The sequence below is a fragment of the Pygoscelis adeliae genome, unplaced genomic scaffold (genome assembly GCF_000699105.1).
Source record: "Pygoscelis adeliae isolate BGI_AS28 unplaced genomic scaffold, ASM69910v1 Scaffold245, whole genome shotgun sequence".
In the NCBI taxonomy this organism is placed as follows: Eukaryota; Metazoa; Chordata; class Aves; order Sphenisciformes; family Spheniscidae; genus Pygoscelis; species Pygoscelis adeliae.
Genome location: NW_008824766.1, coordinates 543837 through 569654, shown reverse-complemented (window position 1 = coordinate 569654; position 25818 = coordinate 543837). Strand labels below are relative to the sequence as shown.

The 25818-nt window shown below is 41.9% G+C and overlaps 1 protein-coding gene across 1 annotated transcript in view; it reads left to right on the top strand.

Moving 5' to 3' along the window:
- Positions 1-25818, top strand: part of PSMD1 (proteasome (prosome, macropain) 26S subunit, non-ATPase, 1) — a 76899-nt gene that overhangs the window by 45286 nt on the left and 5795 nt on the right. Inside the window, exons 17-21 of the mRNA XM_009323593.1 lie at positions 4924-5038; positions 8493-8609; positions 17008-17110; positions 22367-22536; positions 24267-24359. Coding sequence (XP_009321868.1) covers positions 4924-5038; positions 8493-8609; positions 17008-17110; positions 22367-22536; positions 24267-24359 — 598 coding nt within the window. The remainder of the gene's footprint in view (positions 1-4923; positions 5039-8492; positions 8610-17007; positions 17111-22366; positions 22537-24266; positions 24360-25818) is intronic.

The window sequence follows — 25818 nt, the reverse complement described above, 5'->3', positions numbered from 1 at the left end:
CTAATAATGCTGCTGTAAGAAATGTTTCATGGTGAAAAGGAAATACAATTTCAGGGTTCTCTGCAAGCTATGGAGAACCTTCCATGGTCAACATCATGGATTGAAAGGAAAACTGACCACCTTCCTTGTCCAGCTGATCTGTTTTGGTGGTTTTGTCATATTAGTCTGTGTTAGTAACAGTCGGCATCCTGGTTTTTATTTTGTGAATTTTTGCACTGGAGGCTTAAGGAAAACTTTCTTTCCTCTCTCTTTGGAAGTAGTGAAGAATCCAAAACTTTCTTTGGTTTCTCAGAAATTCTAGGGCACTTACAAGCTAAGTGTCAGCTTTTATATATATAATATAATATTTATATGTATATAAATGTCACTTAAATGTCACAGGAGATGAACATCCCCAGGAATGAGATCAAAGTTGAGGCTAAGGCTAAGGTCATTGGGCAGGAGTCAGGCAGCTCCTTTGTATTCTCTCTGGTTCTGGTTTCAGTGAAGGTTCAAAATCCTTAGCCACATAGGGTGTTTGTTTCTCGTGGAGGTTTTGAAAGCAACCAGTTGGTGAGTAAAACTAATAAAATGCTAGCTATTATGTTTTGCTGAGAATCTCTCATTACTGTCTTGGTCCATCTTTATTTTTCTTTAAGGTTTTGTTAATGACTTCCTCCAAGACCCAGTTTGGTTCATTTCAGAAGTCCTTCATCTGCAGCCCATATATCCCAACAGTAGAACTTTATCCTGGTGTAGGGTGGAAACAAAGCTGTAGTTGACTACTGTGTTGAAGTCCTGTAGAAGAAACTTTTAGGCTTTTTTGGCTTCTTGATTCATTTAGTTTCCTGGTAACAGAACAAAGTTGAAGCTAGTTGTGGTGATGTTTTTTTGTATATGGGTCTGGGTTCACTGACGTCTGTGTTCTGATGCCTTATGTAGGAGCAGTTGAGCAATCTTCAGATGAAAATGAAGGAAATAATCAGGCTGTTCTTTTGTCATCGTTTTGCTGTTGTAGTGAAATGTCATTGCAAAAGCAAACTGCTTGAGCAAAACTAGTGTCAGGAAAAAAAGGAAGGAACCAGTGCATTAAAGATAATTTGGTTTAAAAATAGGCATTGCCTACCTTTCTAAGATATAGAGCCCAGTTTAGAGAAATGTCTTAGGCTTTAATGTAGGAATTTTTAGATGAAATTACTGGACTCTGTTATGGAAAGGTCAGACTAGAGGACTATGGTATGTTGCTTCTGTCCTCAAAATATATTAAATATACTCCAGATTTAGAATTTTTACTATGACTTTTCAGAGGGGGTCGGGAAATTGTGTCTGGAGATGAAACTTTTGCCCACTAAATCTCCAGATGTTATCCTGGTATTTCATGTGGTGTTATCTTCTATGTTTAACTTGCAGTAATGACAGATGTCTGTATTAAGAACAGGCTACTCTTAGTCAGTCCTGAGTATGACTTCTGATAAACCATTTATCTTTTTTTAGTACTGCTTTTAAGTTTTCTCACACTTTGTTACTTTTCTCCCTCTCCCACCAGAGGTTTCTTCTACTCAATAACCACATTGGTTCAGCCATCAGCACAACAGAGTGGTGGAGGTCTCCAGCAGGGAGCCAGAGGGGTGGACTTTGTTTGGGAACCTGCGTGGAGCTTGGTACCAGCGAAGTAGAAACTGCCTCCATCAGCAGTAGGACTGCCCCACCATTGTGCTGAATGTCAAGTCAGCGACTCGTGTGGCTGTGCTCTCAGTGAAGGGTGAAAGCCTCGGGCCAGGGGGAGGAGAGAACGTGGTCATGTTTTAAACATATTCCCCCAACTGGATTGCCAGCTGGAAGTAATGCCACGGGAGCACGATTGCAGCCTGTAACTGCTTATGAGGGGTTTTTAATTTTTCTTTTGATCACTTGACAGAATTGTTTTGCATTTTATGAATTTTATAAGTGTGGGTTTGCGTTTATATGGGCTAACCTTTGGCAACAGCATGTAGGACTTTGTAAAGCATCTCAGCCATAAAGCAAGCAAGCAAATGTTATCGCTTAAGCATTGATGCCAACAGTGCTCTTGTGCACTGAAGTCCTGTTCCTCTGATAAGCATTTTTACAAGGCTCTTCAGCTTCCTCAACCCACTTGTGGTTCTGTCTTCTAGTTCTGTATTACGTGCAAAGATGCTTTTTGAAGATTGCAGGTTCAAGAAGACCGCGTTACTGGGGAAAGTGCTGGGACTCCTTAAGTAGCTTTAACACCCAAAGTAGATTTACAGAAGGCCCCCTGTCAAAATGTTTGACTGTTTTATGGATAGATTTGGGATAAAAGCATTTCAAATAATGGCCACAAAAATGTAAATCTGGCTAAGAATTCCAAAATCAATTAGTGTACATTAATCCTGATTTTATAATAAAAAACTGTGTTGGAACTTCTGAGCCTTCAGACACAAAGATGTGTCCAAGTTAACGATTCTATAAAATCCAGCTTTCTGAACAGGAATGTAATGATTAATGCTTCAAAGTGCATAATCACATCTTTGCCAGAAGATGTTTTTCTCTTCTTCGGCCCCCAATCTGTCTATTCAACATTTGCTGAAGTAAAGCAAAGGCAAAAGAGTTAAGAGTCTTTGTGCAAGAGCTGAAGTCTTCTGTGCAGCTGAATGCTTGGGATCATTTATTACAGGATTTGTGATTCCCGGTCTCCACATCAGCTCATTTTTAAAAAAACATTGTCAGCATCCAAGCTGTTATTTGAGCAAGAGACTGATGGGTAGTTTTAAACGTGTCTTCTAGTTTATAGTCTTCACTTCTACTGCTTGCTTGCAGGACAGAATCGTTCCATTTCCCAGCTCTTACCCCTTTCTTAACAGTTGTCATCATGGCTGCATCTTAGAGGCAGCAGGGTTTCCAGCGACACTGTGTTTGTTCCTCTCTTCTCATGTGTGTTTTTTTGCTGCTGTTTGTTTTTTTTGTTGTTGTGGTGGTGGTGGTAGATGGGATTCTTGCCCCATGCGGATATTTTAGGGCAACTCATAAAGAAACAGACTGTTGGAAGCAGGGGTGAGGTAGGAGATCTGGGTACTTGCTGCCATTACCGCTGAGGGATTGAGTAGCCTCTGAAACCTGGGTGCCTTCGGGTCCCTTCAGCAATTCTGGAGGAGGACTGGAGCCTGTGTGGTGGTACTGCCTGTCTGCGATCAACTGGAGCAGGAGAAGTGTAAAGAGGAGTTTAGGACTAGTTATCAGAGGAGACTATGGGAAAGTGTTGAAATGAGAAGAGATAATAGCTAGAGTAGAAATTAACTGATTTTGTGTGTAAAGTATAACTGAAGTACGAGTGTGTGGTTATATGAGCATGTCTTTGGTCCCCAGTCACAATGAAAGAAGAGAATGAACTAGATTATTGCTTAAGGTCTTTTTTACTTTTGTTTTCTATCATTCAGGTATTCATTTAAGTAAAACCAATGCTGGAGCATACTCTGTAATGTTTTTTTCTACCTCTTGAGTTGTTGAGTGCTTTGATAGACAATGATCCTACATGATGTTATATTTCCTGTGTACAACAGGTACTGCTGCCACCCTCCAACCTCCATCTTTCAGTATAGCAAACATAAGAAGGGAAGCTAAAACTAAGGTGTTCTTGGCTCTTCCTTTGTATGTTTCAGACTGAAATCAGTTTATAGTTAAAGTAAATGGCTTGCAAGACTGCTTTTAGGATTGTGAATGTGACAATTAAAAAGCTAGTCTGGGCTGCAAGACACAGTGAGATGGAGTGGATAACCAGATGACGTGCACTTTGAAAACAGACATAATTAAATCACTTGAATTTATAGTTTCCTGTCTTTCTTTTTCATGAGCATGTACTTGCCAACCACATTCCTGCATTGCTCATGTGTTCATGGTGTCACGAGATTGGGTAAATGTAACAGATTAGCTGTGATAGATGTGCTTGCCATGAGTTCAGAATCCAGACTAGTGTGACGCAGAGATGCTTATTTTACAAACAATTTTGCCTTTGCTGCTTTAGAAAGGCTGAAATTGGCAGTGTATGATATTATGAAGTGGTTTGTGTGGCATCAAAATTAAGGGTGATAAATATGATGACAGACAGGAGGGAAATTAATATATCCACGCCTGCAAGTGAGTTCTGCCTTACTTCAGAAATACTCAATATTCACAAGGCTGTTTGCATGAGCAACATGGGCTTCTTGCTGTAGGAAATTAAGGGTTCCCTTTCATCTCCCCCAGCACTGGGCTAGAAGTTCTGTTGCTGTAATGACCAACAGGACACTGGTTCCCAGGGTGAGGCATGGAGCATATGCTCCCTTTTCAGATCTCTTAAAAGGCAGCAACATCACAGCGTGATATTGTAAGGAGGCAACAGTAGACATTGCTGATACACTGGTTGGAAGTGTGTGTTTTATCAGCACTTCCTCACATGCTTTGATTTACAGCCGTAAGTGGGGGTGAGGAAGAGTAAGCAGAAACAGTGATTGTGAAAGGGAGTTTGGGACCCACCAACCTTGAAGGTTGATTGAATACCTGAGCTGGGTTTTGTGTCTGCTGATGGGAGATTTAGTACTCTGTCTTATGGAGAGTAGACCTCTGCTAGTGGAAAGTCTGTCACAGCAGCATGATTTCTAGAGATAAACACCTCAATCTCAATAGATATGTCATTCTGCTGAGTGATCTTTTAAAGGCAGAAAAGATGCACTAAAAAGGAAGACTTTAGTAGTGGGAACTGTGTGATATCTGCAGTGATAGGAAAGTTTATTCATTTGTGCACTTCTCTGTTCTCCTCTTATTTGTTCCACCCCTCTGGTTACATTTTGAGAAATGCAAAACATACAGCGTGGAAGGACAATTTTAAATTTTCCAGTATGAACAGAGTGAAGTCTCCGTATTTTGAAGAACAACAATAATAAACAACATTCTTTTTTTGCCTTTCTTTAGGACTCCTGAGCAGTGTCCAAGCGTGGTTTCTTTGCTGTCAGAGAGCTACAATCCCCACGTGCGTTATGGGGCTGCCATGGCTTTGGGTATCTGCTGTGCGGGCACTGGAAACAAGGTGAGGACCAGAAGCCATCTGTTGCCAAGACTCTTTCTGCTCTCTCCTTCCATAGAGGCATTTGTGCAGAAACATCACACACAGAGATCAGATTTCTCACACGTGTACACTGCTAGCCAGCTGGACTAGAGCAGTACTACTTTAAATTCTTTAACTCTCCTGGGCATAGAGATTCTTTTCCTGCTTGTACAGAATAGATAAAGTAGAAGAATGTTTTTATACATTATTGCCACTTTCTTGGAATTTTGTCTTCAAAACTTTTCTTAGAGTTTTCTTACTGTCAAGTTGCCACTGCATTTTAAATGTATGTTCAGTACTCCAAAATCAATACTCCTTTGCCCTTGGAGTTGATCTTTTACAGACTGCTTTAGAGGGAACAGGGGGGTGCCAGTGACAGGAAAACAGCAGGTGTGTTGCATAACTTCTAGCTCCTTTCTTCTTTTCTGTGATACACAATTCATGGAAGATCCATGTAGTAAAGCCAAGTGCAATGAAATTTAATGAAATTTAATGAAATTTACTGTAGTTTCAGGTGTATAATTCACAGCCAGTAAATTTTATTCTCGCTTCATAAGTGTCAGTGAAGGATAATTCTCACAGATGATACCAGGAACCTTGTAGAGTAGAATGATTCCCACTTCTGCTGTGGGAAGTGAGTGCTCATTGGGACAAGCAGCAATTAAACTTGGGGATAAGCTTCCTCTACTTCACCCACATGTGTATATAATCTGTACTGATACTGAATCACAGTTTCAAAGCAGATGCACAGACTGTTCGTGTGGAAGTAATATTTCGTGCTTCCGAGTCTTTGATAAACCTCACGCTTATCTGTATCATCCCTTCCTCAGCTATTAAACACTTGGTCTGTGGCTTTTGCAAGTGAGCGCTCCCCAGTATGTCACTTGTGTTGTGAAATGCACAGAATGCTGACATGCACTGTCTGCCGTCTTCAGTATCTAAAGCATGCAGACTTGAAAGCAAACTGAAAGTCCTATTTTTATCCAGGTTGCTTTATTCTCAAGTGGAAAGTGGAATCAAGGAGCTGATTATTTTTAACCTGCTGCATCTGACAAGTTGATTTAAGTGGAAATGCTTTTAGTCACACAAAGAAGTCTGTTTTATTTCCAGATACATTGTGTGATAAAGACCTAAACCATGTGATTATATGCAGACATGTCTTCCAGAGCTTATATTAGTAGGTTTTGAAGGCCCAAATATATTCAACTTTGGAGATCGGAAAGTTCAGCTTTTTGTCATAGTGGATGTTCCATACACGGTATTGAATGTGCGCCAAAGAATGAATGAGTCACCTTCAGGTGGAGAAGCACAGCCTTCAAGATAGCTCAGTTGGCAAAAGCAGTCTAAGCGAAGGCATGATATTATTCTAGAAGTGGTGCTTAGAAATAGTGTTTTGTACAAAATCATCTTCTTTTTAAAAGCCTCACCCTGACAGAAGTAACACCAAAAGGGGTCTGTGCTGGGAGACTCATGCGCTCAACTGCATTTGCTCATGTCCTCAGTTTAAGTATGAACAGGAGAGAGCTCCGTACAAGAGATTGCCTAGTGATTCCGTCTGACTTCTGTAATCAGAAGATCACATAATAGATTAAAAGAGCTCTTTGTGCTTGTTAGGGTGGATGTCTAACTGTTATCTCTCCTGTTCCAAAGAGTATCTAACAGCTTGCTTCACGTGCCATTTCACAGTGCTTTTAGAAAGCCCTTGCGTTGCCACAGACCAAACTTATCTGTGCAGCCCATGGCTGTACAAACTGCTATCTAAGGTTTATTCTGCTTAAATCTGAGGAGCGTGGTTGGTGAAGGCTGGCTGAGCCCACTAACCAACTTGCTGCTGTCGAAATGGGTAGTCTTAGCCCCTCCTGCCACCTTTTGCTCTGTCTCATGTCCAGCTCCCTAGTGAGCCAATTCAGACACAAACTCACAGAAAACTGACCCAGATAACAACAAAAAAGGGAACAGTTCTCTGTTGAATTATTGAGCTGGAAAAGCTCACTGAGAGAATCATAGAATCATTAAGGTTGGAGGAGACCTCTAAGATCATCGAGTCCAACCGTCAACCCAACACCACCATGCCCACTAAACCATGTCCCTAAGCGCCTCATCTACCCGTCTTTTAAATACCTCCAGGGATGGTGACTCAACCACTTCCCTGGGCAGCCTGTTCCAATGTTTAACCACTCTTTCAGTAAAGAAACTTTTCCTCACATCCAATCTAAACCTCCCCTGGCGCAACTTGAGGCCATTTCCTCTCGTCCTATTGCCAGTTACTTGGGAGAAGAGACCGACACCCACCTCGCTACAGCCTCCTTTCAGGTAGTTGTAGAGAGCGATGAGGTCTCCCCTCAGCCTCCTTTTCTCCAGGCTAAACAACCCCAGTTCCCTCAGCTGCTCCTCATAAGACTTGTTCTCCAGACCCTTCACCAGCCTCGTTGCCCTGACCTCAGAGAGGTGAGACAAGGGCTGCAGCTACCACGGGGAAAGGGGAGAGACTGGATAGCTGAAGGGAAATTGAGGAAGGAGAGGGATCTCATTTTGGCAGCAGTGAGTTTAGATGAGCTCAGTTGTCCTGTGTAATGTGCGCTGAGGACCTTGCATGGCTAGAAAATAATTTGTCTGTAATAATTCTATGTATGTTTAAGTCATGGCTTGCAAAGTGGTAGAACTGTGAATGGAGATTAAAAAAATGTGCCTAAAGATATGATTTAGTCTGAGATGCCTGCAGTTGCAAATCAATGACTGCATTGAAAGGAATGCTTATTGATAAATCATTGTGGATCATGTTCCTGTTGCTCTTAGCTGGGAAGTTACTGAATTTGAAGAAGCAATAGAGTGTTTTGAAATGTTGTCAAAACCAAGATTTACTATATGGGTGCTCAGAGGCAGCCCCACTTGATGTAGGTTTGAAATGAGTGCTTTCATGTGATGCTAACTGTTACAGGTTCTAACAATAAAGTGTAAGGCCAAGAATTTGGGGCCTGGAATTGTTTTACTATCTCATTTTATAACCTCCAATATGTTGTTTGATATATCTGGCTCATTTGCTCCTTATGTAGAAAACGAAGGTAACGCTGATGTATTTTGTTGGAAGAATGGCAAAGAAAGTCTACAAATCATGTGTGTACTATTTAAGACATGTCAGTAGTTCTAATGTGCTGAATGCATCTGTTGCTTACAACAACTGTTGTTTATCTGTTGGCCTATTTCTGCAGGTAGATCTTGTTCCATCCATCACTTGTTTTTTGTGGGTTTTTTTCTTCCTGATTGATGAAAATCCGCAGAAATACAGATTTCTGCTTCATTTACCAAGAACAGGCAAAATATATTAAAAAACGTATCTGATAGCATCAATCTGATAACCTTCCATTAGAGTACTGAATCTCGGGGTACTGAAAATAATAGTATTAACTTTGTGACTGCTTATTTCTTGTTTTTTTAGGAAGCAATTAATTTGCTTGAGCCAATGACAAATGATCCTGTGAACTATGTACGTCAAGGAGCTCTGATTGCATCTGCCCTTATCATGATCCAGCAGACTGAGATTACCTGCCCAAAGGTAACGTGTCATACCTCACATACCGGCTTGTTAGGTGGAAAAATGGTCTCGGTTGCCAAGTCTTTAGTGCTTGGCACTGCACGTAAGGATTGGCAAGCGAGTGTACGTGCCTTGTGAAGAGCCAGAGCAGGAAGCTCCTGCATGGATCAGAGCACGCACTTTTGAATAGGGGAGCGATGCATGCTGATCGAAACGAGCCTGATAACACGATGGCATTTTAACTCTAGGCATTACAAGAATAAATGCTCTTTCTTAAAAGGTCTAAAAGCATCTTGTAATGATATGAAAGTGACTGTCTTCCACTAACATGCGCCGAGGCCTGTATGCTCATGATTTATGTGAACACCGTTATTTAGTAAAGAAGTTGTCTTTGATGATAGTGAACTTAAGTTTTTCACCCTGCAGGGAAGTCCTGTTATAACTATGTTTCTTTTGTAGCTAGTCTTAACACCTTTCAGGTGAAACAGTTTCTGCTGTCAGAACTGGCTTAGTGGCTTTATAGCAAATACATTTTTTTTAATGGAGTGTTTCTTTCTGCTCAGAAAGCAAAAAGGATTGCATGTGCTGTGTTTAGCTTTTAAAAATAGATTGCCCTGTGAATATATGACAGATGATGATATGCAAACATTTGTACAGACTAAAAGTCCACATTAATAGAAGCTCTGAGGTTCCACATTTCATCTGCTCTGGTGAGTGCTGAGGCAGAGCAGTAGCTGGTACTTTGCTACTCATCTGTCATATATGGGTTGCTTTTATTGATGTCATTTTAGAAATTGAACTGTGATAAACACAGCCACTTCTTTACTGCATGTGGATGTGGAGAAAGAAAAAAACTTTGGTGGAAAATTTTACTTGGGAAAGTCAGCGAAGGAAATCTACAAATACAGGTGTTTTGGTATTTCCAAGTCACGGAACATGAAGATTTGCTGGCAGACAGTTTGTTCCTTTGAATTATTAAAAAAAAAGAAAAGAAAAAAAAAAGTTTTCACTGAGTTTTCAGGGAGTGTTGTTTATATTATCAGAATTGTAGTTCAACTGAATAAGCCAGTGGAGAACACTAGAGTTCTGTTGGATCCCCTCATCTTCCAAGCTACAAAGTCTCTGTAATGTGAAGTTGAATTATCTTTCTATGGAAAGAAACTGCGTGGTGTTTTTATTGTTTCTTCCTTGGTCAGGTGCTTGGAATGCAGCCCTCAATATAGGAGATCAGGTTTAATCATTCTGTGCTCCTCTAGCATTGAGCAAATTGTATAGCTCTCCTGTGCCTCAGTTTCCCACCTGAAAGAAATAAGGATGATGCTTTGTTCTATGAAAGGACATGGAGAATAAATTCATTTTAGTTTGCAGAGCACCCTGATCCTCTTGGGATGGGAATTACAGGCTGCTCTGAATCAGCCAGACATCTGAGACAGTTGTGGATTACTTACTGAGTCTGTCTATTGGGGTTTCAGTCTTTTTGAGATGATAGGTGAAAGAGTCTGTGTGTCCTAAAGAAAAGTGCAGACAGGAAAACAGCTAGCGAAAATACAGATTATTTGGGGCGTGTAATAAGTCAGATCTCTTTCCCCAAAGAGGCCTGGTAACTGTGACTTCAGAGGTATGCGTAATACCTAGGCTTGTTAAATGGGTAATTAAAATAGTTGGCTAGCAAATACAGGATGAGATGTATAGTCTGGGGTTCAGTGGCTTGTTTAAAAATGGGGCGAGGAACTGAAAAAGCTTTATGCTGGAGACTTGTTTGAGCCAAATTTTGTGTGGTGTTGTATAGATACAGAAGGCAGTTCATTACCCAGTCATAGAAGCACTGCAGATATTAAAAAACAAACAAACAATAAAAAACCTCCAAAAAACCTACAGATTATAAACTAATAAATAATCCCTGAAATATTCTGCTAATGTAGGAACTAAACACAGAAGATATAAATTTTACTTGTTTTGAACACCCCAAAAGTTAGTTATAACCGTCATAGTTTCTTGCTCAAAAGTAAAAGGAACATTTTGAGGAATATGCTGCCAATTAAGTTGTTATCCATGGGAAACTTTTTTTTGAGCTCTCTGCCAGCCTGAAATTACTTTACTCTGATGCAAAAGGGTGGCGTTCAGAAAACTAGCCATTTTTGGGTTACAGTGACATATTTTGATCTGATTAGATTCCTAAGTGGCACGCTGGTGCACCATGTGCCAAAGTGTCTAATGTGATGTATGTGAGTATTTGCATTGCTGGATAAGCAGCTAGTAAGAGGAGCATGATGGTTTTCATATCCCACAAGCGGTACATGTGGTCTTGATGGGGTTACAGAGAAGCTAAATTTTATGTATCATCATCTCATTGCTGCTAAATACTTCATAATGCTTTGCATGTGAGAGATGGTGATTTTAATAAAGATTGTGACGTATAGTCTGACCAGCTTCCTGTCATTACTTTTCAGTTTTGTCTGTTCTGGGATTGGTGTTTTTTTCTGTAAACTTCTTGTTTGTGAGCTTTGGGTTAGAAGGACATTAAATTCTCTGGTGATAATTTGGGATGAAGATGGTAGCAAGCAATCTTCCTTGAATAGATTTAGATTTTTTAGGAATAAAATAACCTCAGAGTTTTGAGAGCTGAGTGTTGCAATGCTGAAATGCCAGCAATAAACAGAGGTTTAAGAATCAAAGTATTTTGGTTTAAAAGAAACCATTTTTGTTGTGAGAGAATGTAGATGTATGCCTTTGAATCACTTTTGCTGTCCTCTTGCCATTGTATTCGTCATCGTCTTTGTTGTGCTCACTCTTTATTTAAACAAATAATTTAAAGAGTTTAAATTTAAATAAAGAGTTTAAATAAAGAATTGTCATTATATGGAGGTCCCTTGAACTTGCAAGTTGCTTAAGTGCCAAAAGGAGTAGCAAATCTTGTGTAAAGCTGATTTGGCCTCTTTGGAGTTGAAACACAATTCTTGTGTTTCAGATTTTTCCTGACCTCTGTTGATACATTTAAGAACCATATTAGTGCAGGATATAGAACAATAACAAGTTTATTTTGTGAAATGGAATCCTAAATTACAGATGTGATGAGATCATTGTAACAGAAATCAATGACAACTTCATTACGTATTTGTGACCTGCAGGGCAATTAGGACAGCAATTTTGGAGGCAAACTACATGTCTAACATCTTGAATTGAATGTACTTTTTCCTGTTTTTGTGTTAGGATAGTCATCTTGGCAAAATGAGAAGATAATAAGCAAGGTCAAGGCTTTTCCTCCATCATCCTTCGATCATCTTGGCCTATTATCTTTAAGATGTTGTGAAGAAACCAGGGCCAGATTGCTCTCCCCCCCCCCCTTTAGATGAAATGCTTGGTCTTGCTAGGATGCAAGAATTATTTTTGCTGTATTCTAGTAGCACCTTCACATTCCTTCATGTAAGCCTGTTAGTTAGATGCTTCTGCATACTGTATGCTCTTTCAAGAGAGGAAGCATATGCAGAATAACTTCAACTTTTGAAGAAGATAGAACATGCAAACAGTTTAAAACCTGTTTTATTAAAAACAGATTCCTAAATACTCTTGTTCTTAAGAACTTGCATTTGCAAAAAGCATCATGCACATCACCTGCCACTGTTTCCCTTAGTTAACTGTTTATTAAGTCTTATTCTTAACAATCTCATGGGCTTCATGTGCATGCATGTTGACCGGTGACGGGAGAAGTGGTAAACAACCTGATAAATGACAGCCCCTTGGGTTTGTGGTAGGAAATGGTGGTGTATCATTCTCATGTCTTAAAGCCTGTGTTGTTTCCTCAGTGTTTGCAAGATTGCACATTTGGCTTCATTTGAAATCAGTGGCATGTCATTTTGGCCAACACTAATTATCGGAATGGTGTGTGTGTATTGTTAGTAAAGATGAAATGAGTCACTGACTACGTTTTAGTGTTCCTCCTGGAAGTCGCCCAAATAAATTTCTTGGTAGCATTTCCAAGTGCTATCAAATTTTTAAAGTGCTTGAATATTTCAAGGGAGAAACAGAGCTTGTGGGTTTCATAGCATATGAAACAAACCTATTCAGTAGTTTGGGATGTGCTTGTTGCTGTGGTTTGAAGGAAAAATAGTAACAGATTAAAGGGCTCTACTAGACAAACTCTGTCAGATTTTGCTTCAACAGCTTAAGAAATTACTGTCTGACATCTTGCTCCATTCTGTAGGAGGTGAGTGCCCCAACAGCAAAGGCAGAACTGAGCTTTTGTCTATACCGCTCTTGCTCTCTCCAAAGAGATGGAGCAGTGGCTCCACGTGAGGACCATACCTTCCTGAACCACTACAGCTAGAGCTGCCAAAGCAGGCTTTCCCCAGCAGCAAGGAAGGTTTTCAGCTAGGACCTGATCCAGTCAAAAATCCCATTCCTGTGAAACATTTGCTTTATAGGCAGATCCTGAATAAGCATGCAGGCCTACCGTGCATTTGAGTGTTGAGGCAGTCCTTTGATCTGGGTTTGCCTCATCCCTAAGGCCAGGAGGGGTAGTTTCCCCACCCTTTTGTAGAACAATTTTGCTTCCACTGATGTTAAAGTAGAACTTTGGAAAGGGCTTGCTTGCTCAGTACATTTTTCCAGGGTTAGCAGTGGTCCATGGCTCACAACGCACAGGTATGCAGAATTTATCTGAAAGCAGAACGCTCTTGATATGGCACTACATGTTTTGTATTTTTATAAGTAGAGGGTATAAGGACTATTTCTTATTGTAGCTGTTCAGCACTTGTTCGTTGAACACCTGCTCTCAGCTGATTCCCTGCTGTAACCTGTCTGTGTCGTCTGGAGAGGTGGCAATTGATCCGCTCCGGTTTAGCAGCCAGGTTTCTGTCCCTGGGTCCCTTGCAGGTGTCGATGTCCCAGTTAGCTCGCTGCCCTGCACAGTGTCCTGGTGCCACAGCTGGTGGGTTCCTGGTGGGCTTGTTGCCCGGCTGTTTTGTTCATCTTCTCTGGACTAACGTACATACAAGTAGGAGCTGTGGAAGGCATATTAGGGAAAGGGTGCTCACAGGGGCAGCATGCCACGACTGGGGGGGTGGATGACTTCCCCTGCTAGCCCTGCCTTGCCTTTCCTGACCAAGGCGTTTCTGCCCTCTGTTCCGAGGTGCTGCTCTGTCAGACTTCAGATGCCAGCATGAACATTAGCAGTTCTGCTGAATATCTCCTCGCTTCACCCAGGATTTTGTTCTGGGAAGATTTCATTACGGTGTAAATTCCAGATTATAGTTCACCGAACGAGCTTTGTAACATCCGTCTGTTTTTATAAATATTCCAAACCCAGAAGCTGAGCCCAGAGTCACAGGAATGATGTGCTCTAAACAGAGGCACTGGAATCCTACTACTCAGCTCAACCAGAGGAATAGTTTTACATGTTGCTTCTGTGTCTCTGTGTGTCTGTCCCAAATAATATTTGAAGGCTTTGGTTCACGTAGTCTGCATGTGGTTGCCCTTGATATTGCACAAGGCCCCATTCCAGGTTGCAAATGCAAACTAAGGTATTTTTCTAGTGTACAAGAGGTCAGGCGTAAGAAACAAACTATTTATATTAAATGTGTAAACCTCAGTGTAAGCTTTTATAAATAAAAATTGGGAGAGCATGAAAAAGCATAAATGGAGTGAAGCAAGAGCAGAGTTCGGTCAGCATATCCAGAATAAACCCTGTATTGTGTGTGCAGTATCTCCCTGCCACGCATCTGTCTGTGTGGCTGCCCTGAAAATGTACGTTGCTCCTTTTTCTTAGCTTTAATAAATGCAAGGAAATTTAAGTCACCTCCTTTTAGGGACAGGGACTAGTAACTAAAAACTTTTTAATGCAAAGGGGGATTGGTGAATAGAGAACTAATATTAGCACACAAATTGTTGGACTTACTTAGACTGAAAAATGGAAATAGCTGCTGTTTTTCCCCTGTCAGTTTCAATAAATGCCTCCTGCTCTACCAGAGAAGTATCGTTTTGCTCAGCTTCGCTGCTCCTGTTTAAAAGTGGCAGGCTGCTATGGTGCTTCACGGTTGTGAGACTGTCCATTTGTGTGAAACAAATAAAGTAATTTTAATACAGTCATGTTTAGGAGGTCATGATTTATTCGTATGAATGTTAGTGTCTTTCGCTGTCACAGTCTGGTTTAAATCTTATCAGGTTAGATGCCATCAGTGCTGAAGGAGTTGAGGTGACAAGTAGTACAGGTGGGTTAGTGGCTGAAAGAGTGAAGGCAGGAAAGGTATCGACCAGACTGTGTCTCTTCCTTTAGGCCACCTGTGTTTTAAGCAGTGTGATGAGTTAACGTGCATTGAAAACTATTTTGCAGAAGACGTGGTCTTAATCTGAAGTGTTCACTAAGTGCATAGGGCTGCCAAGCAGTGTTGCGGCTCTTGGGTATAATGCTCATGGGTTGGAGAGGCAACCTCTGTCTTCTTTCCATCCCAGACGTTGGACATAATCTCTCAAAGGCAGAGTCTCAACTTCTTACTGCCTCTGGTCAAAAATTCACACATGAAATGTGGTGAAATTTATTGCTAGGATTACCTCGTCTGCAGGATTACCTCATGGCTCTGATGTGCTTTTACTGGGGAATCTGATCTCATGCTTTGCTGAGAAACCCTGCAGTTTGATTTATCCCCTCAGTCAGCTCTTCGTTCTGCTTTTATCTTTTTTCCTTTTTTTTTTTTTTACCTTCATGAATCCCAGTTTAACAAAATACTATTCCCAGCACAGTTCTCATGTCACTGACCCAGTTGTATGAATGGTTGTGTTTTTCACGGGTGCGAAAACTTTCTGTAAGTGCTTTGAGATTTCCCAGCACAGCCCAAGACAAGCCACGTGCTAGGAGTGATGCCCAAAGGCTGCTCCTGGTGCTCGGTGCTGCCCACCCTTAGCACAGCTCTAGAGCTTGCAGTGTCCTGCACGGACGGGATACCGGCTGTTTGCTGGGTGCCCTTATCAGCCAGAAGGACCTCCTGAGTGTCACAGTCAGTGTTTAAGCCTCCTTCACTGGTACAATTAGGCGCTGGGAGCATCAGAGGCTGTGCAAGAGTACGTGCCTAGTGGTGGTGTTGAAGCTTGGCCTCTTTGCCTACAGCAGACACTAAGTGTGTTTCACAGCTGAAAGGTAGGACACTTGTTACTGAGTGTCCCTGGAGAGGCACGTGCTCTTTGGATGTGAAAAGTTGGGGGTTGTCTGGTGTTAGGGTTTTATACTTGGAAACTTTAACTGTGTTTGCAATACTAGGAACTGCTCTGTCTCTCCGGTGGCTGTGTCTGGCCCTACTGCCTTGAGCTAGGAGTTTGTCCTCTCATCTGTGGCTGCAGATGTAGGAAGAGGACTTGGAATACCAGCAACAAAGTGGACCAGTAGTGGGGAGAAGCTAGTTCAAGACATCTTGGAAGGAGCCTTTTTGAAAAGACCTCCTTTGCTTTTGAGCATGTCAAGTGAAGGCTTAGTATGAAAACAGAAAAAATTAAAACAAAATGTCACATGGATATCTGGATTAAAATTAGTTTAGGGAAGAGGTATAAAAGATTCTTCCAGACATGCTGTGGATGGGCTGCAGCTGCAGCTTCCCAGGTTTTGACTGGGTTGCAGATGGGGATTTCCTGGTCTGCTTTTTCAGCTATAAAAATTACTTGAGCTGTATTGTTGCTCCACTGTATATATTAAAAGACTTAAGTTATTAATTAGTGATAAAGCCTTAGATATTGCTGGATGTGATACTGTTCTGTCTCTTCAACACTTAGTGAACCAGTGAAAGATGAAGCTTTTCGAAGCAATGATGATAATATAAGCAAAGGTTTAGCAATTTGCTGTACTAATGTGTGCTTAAGATATGCCATGGTATGTTCACCACAATAAACTGTTACTTTATTAAATATTTTCATTAATGATTTTCACTTAAAGGGTAAGAGCGCAGTAGCAAAGCAAAATTTGCTGATGATGCACCATAGGGGCATTATCAATACAGCAGAAATATTGTACAGGAAAAACAGAATAGGTTTGAGGTTTTCAGCAGTAGGAATTGGAGGAAATTTAATAAAGTGCAGTGTCACGCACCTAAGAATGTATAGTAGTTCTTGCTACAAACTCATCAGTTGGTCTTTTATTCCAGTGACACTCCAGAGATTCTCAGGCTATTCCTGTAAGGCCTGCAAAATGTGGTTTGGAAATGCATGCCCATCCTGACTATTTTAAAATCGCTATATTGGGTATGTTCAAGTGGGGAAAAACCTCTGTAATTAATTATTTGTGGGATGACTTGTAACACCAGTGACTAAAGCCATTGAAAAGACAAATGTCATCCTAGGATGCAGAAATCTGGGATGCTTCCATTGAAGACAGAATATTTGACTCATGCAGTCAGTTTTATAATCTCTCTCTTTTTTTTTTTTTTTTTTTTTAATCCAGGTCAGCCAGTTCAGACAGCTCTATTCCAAAGTGATCAATGATAAGCATGATGATGTTATGGCAAAGTTTGGAGCAATCCTGGCACAAGGCATTTTGGATGCAGGTAATTCCCCAAACATTTAAAGCAGTCAAAATTGCTTAAACTTGTTTGGCTACAATAGCTGTAATAGCAAATTTCATTTGGGAGATGAGGTGCTGGCTTTATGCCTGTCGTGTAATAGTAGCAAGAAATCTCAAATTTCAAGTCATTTTAGCTAATTAAATAAATCTTGTTCTGTAGTTTCAGCTTGTATCAGCGTGCTTCTGTTAGGAGAGACTCCACCCAGTCATTGGGGCAGAATTCATGTCCAGAAGTCTGGACAAATATGATCTTTTTGCTCTAAGTCTGTTTTGTCACTCTAAATGTTGATTTATAGCATGATATGTTGCTTCTTTATTTTTCTAAGTAAGCACCTGCTCCAGGAATTCGGAAACCTTGTGGTATCCAGTCATCATTTTTTGCTTTTTCTATTAAAACTTGTCATAACCAGTTTAAAAATATATATATATGTGTGTTAAATGTTTTTAATAACTAGATTTTGCCTCTTTCCTGATTATTAAGAGAGGTGTTGCACAAAGAGGAAAGCACAGTTAACTGCATCAGCGTTACTTCAGAAGACTCAGTTTCACAGACTACTACCTTTTTCTAGCGGAGGAAACATCATTTCATGAGTGTTAATGACTAAATGTTGAGCCAGGGATAGAGTTCTCTAAAGGCATTAGCATTTCACAAGGGCTGAATTGCAAGGCCTATTAAGGAAGGCTTCTGTAAGCAAAGAGGACAGGCAATGTTTTGTTTTGAATTTTTCCTTCTGCTGGAGTTAAGACTTGTACAGTGCTTTGTGTGTCAATAGCACCCCCTTTCCAAGCTTCACACAGTTTCTCCCATCTGGTCTCGTGCTGTGGCCTTGTCTTGCCATGCACCTCCTTACTCCCCGTGGTAGGTAGAAACAAGCTGGTTTTCCCTGTACTCTTGAGATCAAGGTTAGTCCTGAAGTCACATAAGCAAAGGAGTCTCACATGTTTGTTTCTGCGGCACGGCTTAAGCACAGCACAATGCACTGTGGTTACACAGTGTCTGTATGAAATTACTACATCTCCAAGCCATGTGGTGGGGGGAGAAAAACTTAGGGCTGCCTGCGCCTCTCTGTGTGGAAGCATGCTTAAAAAGCTCTCTTCATGGTGGGCACGTGGCAGTCAGGCTGCTCTGTGCTCTATGACAAGGGCTACTCAGAGAAGACAGCAACAGGAACCCCCTTCTTTATCTTTCTTGCCTCCCAGGTACCGGTACCCTCCTGGAGCTCAGACCGAGTGATATTCTTGGCACAAGACTGTTAGAATAATTTTGGTCATTTGCATACTCATACTGTGTTGCTGGGAAGCCAGAGCCCAGCTGGCTCAGAGATTTTTCTCTCAGCAGTACAGACCTGCTTCGAATTCCGACCTTTAAGATTAAATCATAAAAATGCAGCTAAAAGCTTATTTGCTTCCTGTGTCACTCATGTATTGTATAATGACTTGGAAACCAGAAGCATCCAATTTTAATAAACTACATGTGAATCTGTGCCAACTTTAACCTCTTTATTTCTTGCTGAGCAGCTGGGAGAAGGCTGTGAACTACCCTTTCTTAACCTATTGCCACTTTGATCTGAGCCTCTTAAAAGAATAAATTCTTTTTATCTCTCCCATAAAACTACAAATGCTTATCTGAAACAATGAGCTATAGAATTTATTTATCACTACCAGGAAGAAAAGGTTCTTTGTGTCATCTGCCACAGTTGGGGCAGCTGAGTTTGGGTTTGTTTGGGGTTTTTTTGTGGGGGAAGGAGAAAAATATAATTCTCTTCCAATGACAGGCTTTGATTAAAAGTGCAAAGATTTCCAGTGCACGACTAGGAAGTGATGCACTGGGGGTGGTTTTTTGCTCCGACAGTGAGGCGGTCATTAGACTGGTGGTTTCATGGAAGGACGAGGGTATCTTGGGAGCATTGAAGTGGAAATGAAGAATTTGGTCATTGTCTAATTGTTAGGCCCCAGCAGCTACATTTTTACTTCTTTAATAAAAGAATAAAAACGTAGACACTCTAAATTTAACTTAGGGATTTTTTTTCCCCCCAAACCTCTGAACTTTTATAATGCTCCCCTTCATGTACAAACATGCTCTCTTGTTCCAGGCCGATGACTCCCTTTCTGTTCTTTGCAAAATCAATATGCTTTATTTTCTGGGGTATGTATTTGTAAATGTGAGCTACAAAAGGAATATACTGATCTAATTAGATGTCAGCGTTTTACCTGCTTGAAAACTATTTTGACGTCTGGACTCTAGGTATCTTCTCTGGTTCTCAAGGCCACATTTCTCAATCAGTGAGAAAAAAGGAGGAGCGGCAGTCACTACACAAATATCTATGTAGTATATCTGGAAAATCCTTGTCTCGATATTTAGGAAAGGTTTGAGTGGGGTCAGCAGTGCAATGGGTTGGGGACAGAGCGTAGGCTGAAGCAGTGCAGGCTGAAGCCAAAGAAGCTGTTGACAGCCTGATGGTGAATGTACTGGATTCTCCACAGTTTGGAGACATTTGTAATGAGTGATGAAAAAGAAAGTGTCATCCAAATTACAGAGGAAGGAGTTGCCCATCTCCTCATTGCTGTTTCTCCAAATATGCATCTCGCATGATGTGTTATATTTTCGATGTTAAAGACTTTAATACAAAAAATAAACTTCGATGCATGAGGTCTGCTCTCCCACGTGTTGAATTCGGTGCTACTGTTTCCCACCTTCCTCCTGCCTGTCCCTGTTCATGAGCTCTTCATGTAAAGTTGTGTCTACCTTTCTGGTAGTTTGGAAAAAAGCCATTATCCTGTGCTAATGTTTTTGTCCGTTAGATTAGAGCTACCTTGTATTTCATTGCCCATGTGAATCGGGTCGCTGGCACACGCTGAAGTCAACTCTGCTGGGGTTTTGATGGCTCGTCCTGTGAGATTTTGACTTTTCTGTGCTGCCGCTAACAGTTCAGGTCGTCTTCGTTCACTACATAGATGAAGCTGATTATAGGTCTTTGCTGATAGAGAAAGAAACAGTGTGATACTGTTTGAAAATGGGATGCTGCCTAGGCCAGGGTTGGAAACTAATTTCCAAGGTCCACAAAGCATCTTTATCTAATGACTATTGTGCTGGTGTGTTGTCCTGGGCTACACGGCCAGAGTATTACCAAGTGCCACCATGACTATGTAAAGAGTGAGTTTATCAAAGCATGTAAATCATCGGCGTCTGCTTGCTGCACTTCTGCTCTTGTTAACTGACATTAAACTTGAGCCAGGAAATCCTCATAGCCTTTAGAACAGCCACTTTAATTCCAGCAAACCTTGCCACAGTAGCAGTGTGAGTTCTGGGAGATGGACCCTATAGTACTACCTAAGGAGCCCTGAAAATGTTTCATGTGTGGTTTTGGATATTTTTTTTACAGGCATCATGTGACAGCTTTCACCCATCCAGCCAAAGATCTGGAATGTGTTCCCTTCCAGGTTGTCAGGGCTGCTACTTAATCATGAAGATAGATCACTGTTGTGCAATATCATGTCTCCCACCTTTCCTGCTCCCTGCAAAACCCTGGGAGTGAGAGTGGGCTCTGTGTGGGTGTAAAACAGCAGAAAGGAGTAGCATGACAGCACCTTCTGAGTATGAAATCTGTTACTCATCCAGGAAATTCCAGAGATCGAGTAATATAATTCTAAAGGTTAAAATAAATGCTGAAAATTAAAGTCCAAAAGTTTGATGAAGTCTAGTTAAGCTGCTTGTGCAACATTCACTGGGCTGCTTGATGCAGAATATCTGCAGATTACTGACCTGGCCCTTATACAGTGATGCAGTGAAGAAAAGTTCAAAGTAAAGATGGGGGAGAAGACCAGAAATTTGAGTGTACAGTGTTTGACATGTTTATGGATGGCACAAGACCTCAGGCAGCCCCTCCTTAATGCTGTGGCAAATTCAAGTACAAAGGTGAGAGATGAGTATCGGGGGAAAATAATGAGAAGCAGAGCAGACCTAGCAGCAGTAAAAGATGAGACCGTATCATTGCCTTTCTTCAAAGAGGCGGCTGGAAGGAGTTCTCTAGTCAAACAGCAGGAGATCTATTGCTACCGCAAAAGGAAAAGCGAGGAGATAGTATGTATGCAGGGTATCGTACAGGAGGGCATCAAAATCCTCCATCTTCCACTGCTTCTCCTGGGACTAACACTGACCGATACCTAAGATGAGATTACTGCTTCATTCAGGGATTTCATTAGTTTTGGCAGCAAAAATTCATTTTGCTTGTCTTCAAAACTCAGAGAGCTCCATTGCTGCCTGGCCCTATCAGGGTGGCTGTTTGTGCGAGGCAGAGGACTGCTACTCCAGTTTGGGATTTTCAGCTATAAAGCACCCTGCATTTGCAACGAGTGGACATTTGTGTTTTAACAAAGTTAACCTCCCTGCACCTGGTCATGTCAGCAGTAATGGACTTGCCTGGTGCCCTCTTCAACTCAATTCACTGCGTTCATCAGAAGACTGAAGATCAGATTAACACTTTCTCACTCTGTCTGCAAGCCCAATCTCAATTTGGTTTCTAGCTGGATGTTTCTGCACTACATCAACATATGGAGTTGTTTTGGTCTGTGCTTTGCAAGTACAAAGCTAAGACTTGGTTGTCTGGCAGAGATTTAATTTTGCTGCAAAGACTGCAGGAGCTTGTCTCTTTGCTGCTTAGATTGATAACCTCTAGAAGCAACTTCTGAAGTTGCTGCTGTTTACATTTTTTTTCTGCTGAGATGGTGTAGGATAAAAACCTAGGCGTATTTCTTCTGAATAACTGACAGTTCAGGGAGGCAGCCACAAAAAGAAAAGTTTCTGTATGCACTGCTTTATATGCACTGTTTTCCTCGTGAGTCTTGTCTTGTGGATCATCTATATGCGATGTTTTAAAACTGCTTATGGTGAAGGTTTGCCTTTTTCTTCCCCTCTCCCTGCCTTCTGAACTGTACTTTTGTTTAACCTGTATCCTGGCAAAATGAGCGTGGAAGGGCTGTGTATTCATTGATTGTGTTTGGGTAATATCTAGCAGATGGAGCAGTTTGGTGGTTACGCTGCCTGTCTGTTTTGCTGCGTAAGCTGAGATCACAGTGAAGGAGGGAGGTGTATTCCAGAGGAGAAAGCTGGCAGCATTATGGCCTGGTTTGCACTGCGTAGCCCCCTTCACAGCAGCTATTCTAGAGACGCATTGCTCAGGTGTCTTTGTGGAGTACCCAGGAATGCATTAACTAACATTTCATTTATGATTCCTTACAGGGGGCCATAACGTAACTATTTCGCTGCAGTCGAGGACGGGACATACTCACATGCCTTCTGTGGTGGGGGTTCTGGTCTTCACCCAGTTCTGGTTCTGGTTCCCCCTGTCACACTTCTTGTCACTGGCTTTCACCCCAACCTGCGTCATTGGCCTTAACAAGGATCTTAAGGTACGTAATGAGCAGAGAGGAGGAGACCTGCTGATAGCTGCTTGGAAGACTCAAGTGGTCTGGGAGGCGTGTGCATGGATTTGTTCGTGTTCTTTACATGTCTCCAGGTTGTTTGCGCCAGAAAAGGTGCACTGGAAGAAGTCTGAAAAGCAGGCTTAAATTGCAGAACTGGTGGTGGCAATAGGGACAAGAAAAATGTAGAGGGCAGACTTTGACCCCTTTACTTCAAAGTAGCTTACAGAGAAAGGAACTCTAGTCAGTATATGTGGGCAGAGACCACCCCATTATCACTCCAGAAGGTCAAACTTATTTTAAAAAAAAAAAGTGTGTCACCCCCCTGCCCTCCCATATAAATTATGTGATGTTCTCCCCTAGGAAAGCTAGCAGTGGGAAAACAGTATTTGTTTGGATTCCTTGGGGAGTAAACATTAAACCGAGCAGACATGGGTATTGCACTTCTCTTCTGCATCTGTTCTTCCAGCTGATCAGCTGTGGTATGGCCTCTGCAAGCTGTGGACCGTGCTGGGTCTCCTGTGCCAAAGAACTGAGCTAGTAACTTCCACAAAAAAGCTTCTGAATGTGGCAGCACAGGGGTGTGCAGCCCCCTCCTGTCATTGCTGCAGGCTTATTCTGTGATGCACAGAGCATGCACAGGGCTGGGCTGCTCTCAGAGTCCCTCTGTGGGACTGATCCAGCTTGCTAGACTGCAGCCCCTGGACCGAAACCTTGTGGCTCTAGATTGCTCTTCTCCACCTGTCTCGGGCTGAGCATCGAGTCAATCTACACACAGCTCAAAATGCTCGCTCTGTTTGAAGAGAGATGTTTGCATGAAAATGCCTTCCTTTCCCCCGCCCCCCTCTCCCCCCCTCTGTCCTGAATAATTCACAGAGGTTGGGTTGCTGCTTGTCTCTGCACCTCCCCAGCAGTGGCAGGCTCAGCACCCTTTTCGCTGCTTGGTTGCACTGCCATTTTGACTCCCTCTCTCCATCCTTTAGAGTTTCCAGAGAGCCCAAACGGCTGTAGGTGAGGTTATGTTGTATAACTTGGCTCGCATGCTAAAGCCAGCTACAGGCTGGATGTATGTTATGGGCTGCACCACACCCACCTTGCTTCCTCAGAGCAGTCCCTGTTCTATTGTTGTGCTGTGGTGTGTCATAAAGGAAGAGAGTTGAGATACTGCAGAAATTAATTCAGTTTAAGAATTTGGATTGGCTGTCAAAAGATGCTTTCTGCCCTCGCTTAAGTAGCCAAGAGTAAGAGAATATGTGACATTGGTAACCCACCCCCAAAATGTACTGTCCTTTCGCAAGAGGTGGATGTCAGGCAGTGCTTGGTTTGCCCTAGTGTGCATTGACAGAGCAGATCTTCACTTAGATCTTAAACCAATTTTGTGTTAATAGGAGCAGGCACAGCAACAACATCAAAACCACAAAAGCTTCGAAACAATGAAAACAAAGCATGGTGTGAATAGCGTGGAGTGTATGGAGAAGGCTAGGAGAGCTTGCCAGAGTTGAATTATAGAATAATTAAATAACATTGTTCTAGCTGAACTGTTGCCACTGATAACAGTTTCTCAGCTTCCGGAGGGGGAAAAGGGGAAGCTTGTATTCTTTAGAGGATCTGTGTTTGTCTCTGCTGGAAGGAAAATGAAGCTAAAGTAATTATTCTGCTGTGGATTTTTTTCCCCTGCTTTTCTCGTCTCTAACAATTTTTTTAACTGTTTGTCTTAGATGCCGAAAGTCCAGTACAAGTCCAACTGTAAGCCGTCCACATTTGCCTATCCCCCACCTCTTGAGGTACCAAAGGAAAAGGAGAAAGAGAAGGTATTTGGGCTAGCTTTCTGCATTGTAAAGACTAACCCCTTTTCCCTCCTAGTATAAACATTGACTTTGGTGGCACTCACAGGGAATCGAAGGAGAGAAAGAAAAATTGGCAGGCGCTATATTGTCTCTGAAAGAGAATTCTAGCTATTTTTTCCTGCTGTGCCTGGGACTGTTGCTGATCATGGCATACAACTGCTGTGCTACTGAGTCACTGGAACCTCCCTTGTCTCCAGTGGTCAAGCAGAAGCATTGATTAATAAAACTGTTTTCCATGCCCTACTGATTTGTATGTGTGTATCGTCTTTGTGCAGCACCAAGCACAAAGGGGTCCTTGTTCATGAGTTGGGCTTCAAAATGCTGCTGCAATGCAAACATTGAGAATATTAGGTGGGACACTTCTCAAATAGTCCCATATGGAAAGACAGAAGTGTACCTGGGCTCAGGGCAGTGGGCCCGTGTGCTAGAGTAATAGCTGTCGGGCCCATGGATTGCAAAAAGGTAAGTGTGGAACTGAGAATACCTAGGTATTCAAAAGAAAGAGATGAGACCTATGGGATGACAAGCGGGACAATAGCGGAAGCAATTTGTCTCCTGGCGCAAGATGGTAAAAGCTGTTGAGCAGACCACAGCAGCAGGCAGAGCAGCCCTTAGGGAGCAATTGCAGCAGTGGAGACCCCAGGTGTGTCATGCTGATGAATGACGTTGTGTGAAAACCGTAAAACATTTTACCAGAATTGAATGCTGGGCAAGACAGATTTCCAAGCCACCAAGGAACCCAGAAATGAACTCTGATGAAAGGCAAAGCTCACTGCTCATAGCTGCTTTCTCACCTTTGGAATAGGATGGGAATTGGACAAATCCTTTCTCTTTTAAACTTCCCTGGCCAAAATTAAAATGTGCCAAGATCCCACATTTAGCCTAGAAAGCCTCACCAGCAACATGACAAAGCGGTTGCTCCCTGCCCCTCTGAGCAAGTTACTGCCTTACAGAGACAGTTAGTGTGGCTAGAGATGTGCTCACTGGAAGGGAGACATGCTGACTTCTTGTATTCGAGTGTTGCTTCTGGGTACTTTCTGGCTCAGGAGTGCCAAAGTCGTCTGAGGGCTCCTCCATAGGGCATTTTGCATATCCACTTCTTTAGATCAATGAGAAGTACAGCTGTCTGATTAAGACAGTGGAACAGCTTTAGGTCATTCTAAAGAGTATCTATATACATGTTTCTTCACCTTGGAGACTCTGGCAACGGGTTTTCCTGTAACAAGAATTCCATTTGTTGCTCTGTTAAAAATGAACAAACAAACCTCTCATATAGAGACCCAGACAGTAATGATTAATCTCTAAATTAGGAAGTTTGCTCTCCTTCTGCATAAGTGGCTGGACCCAGTCTGCATTCATGGCATTTTTTTTGTCCCATCTGTGCCATTTATTTGCTTTGACGGTGGTGTATTTGTCTCTTAAA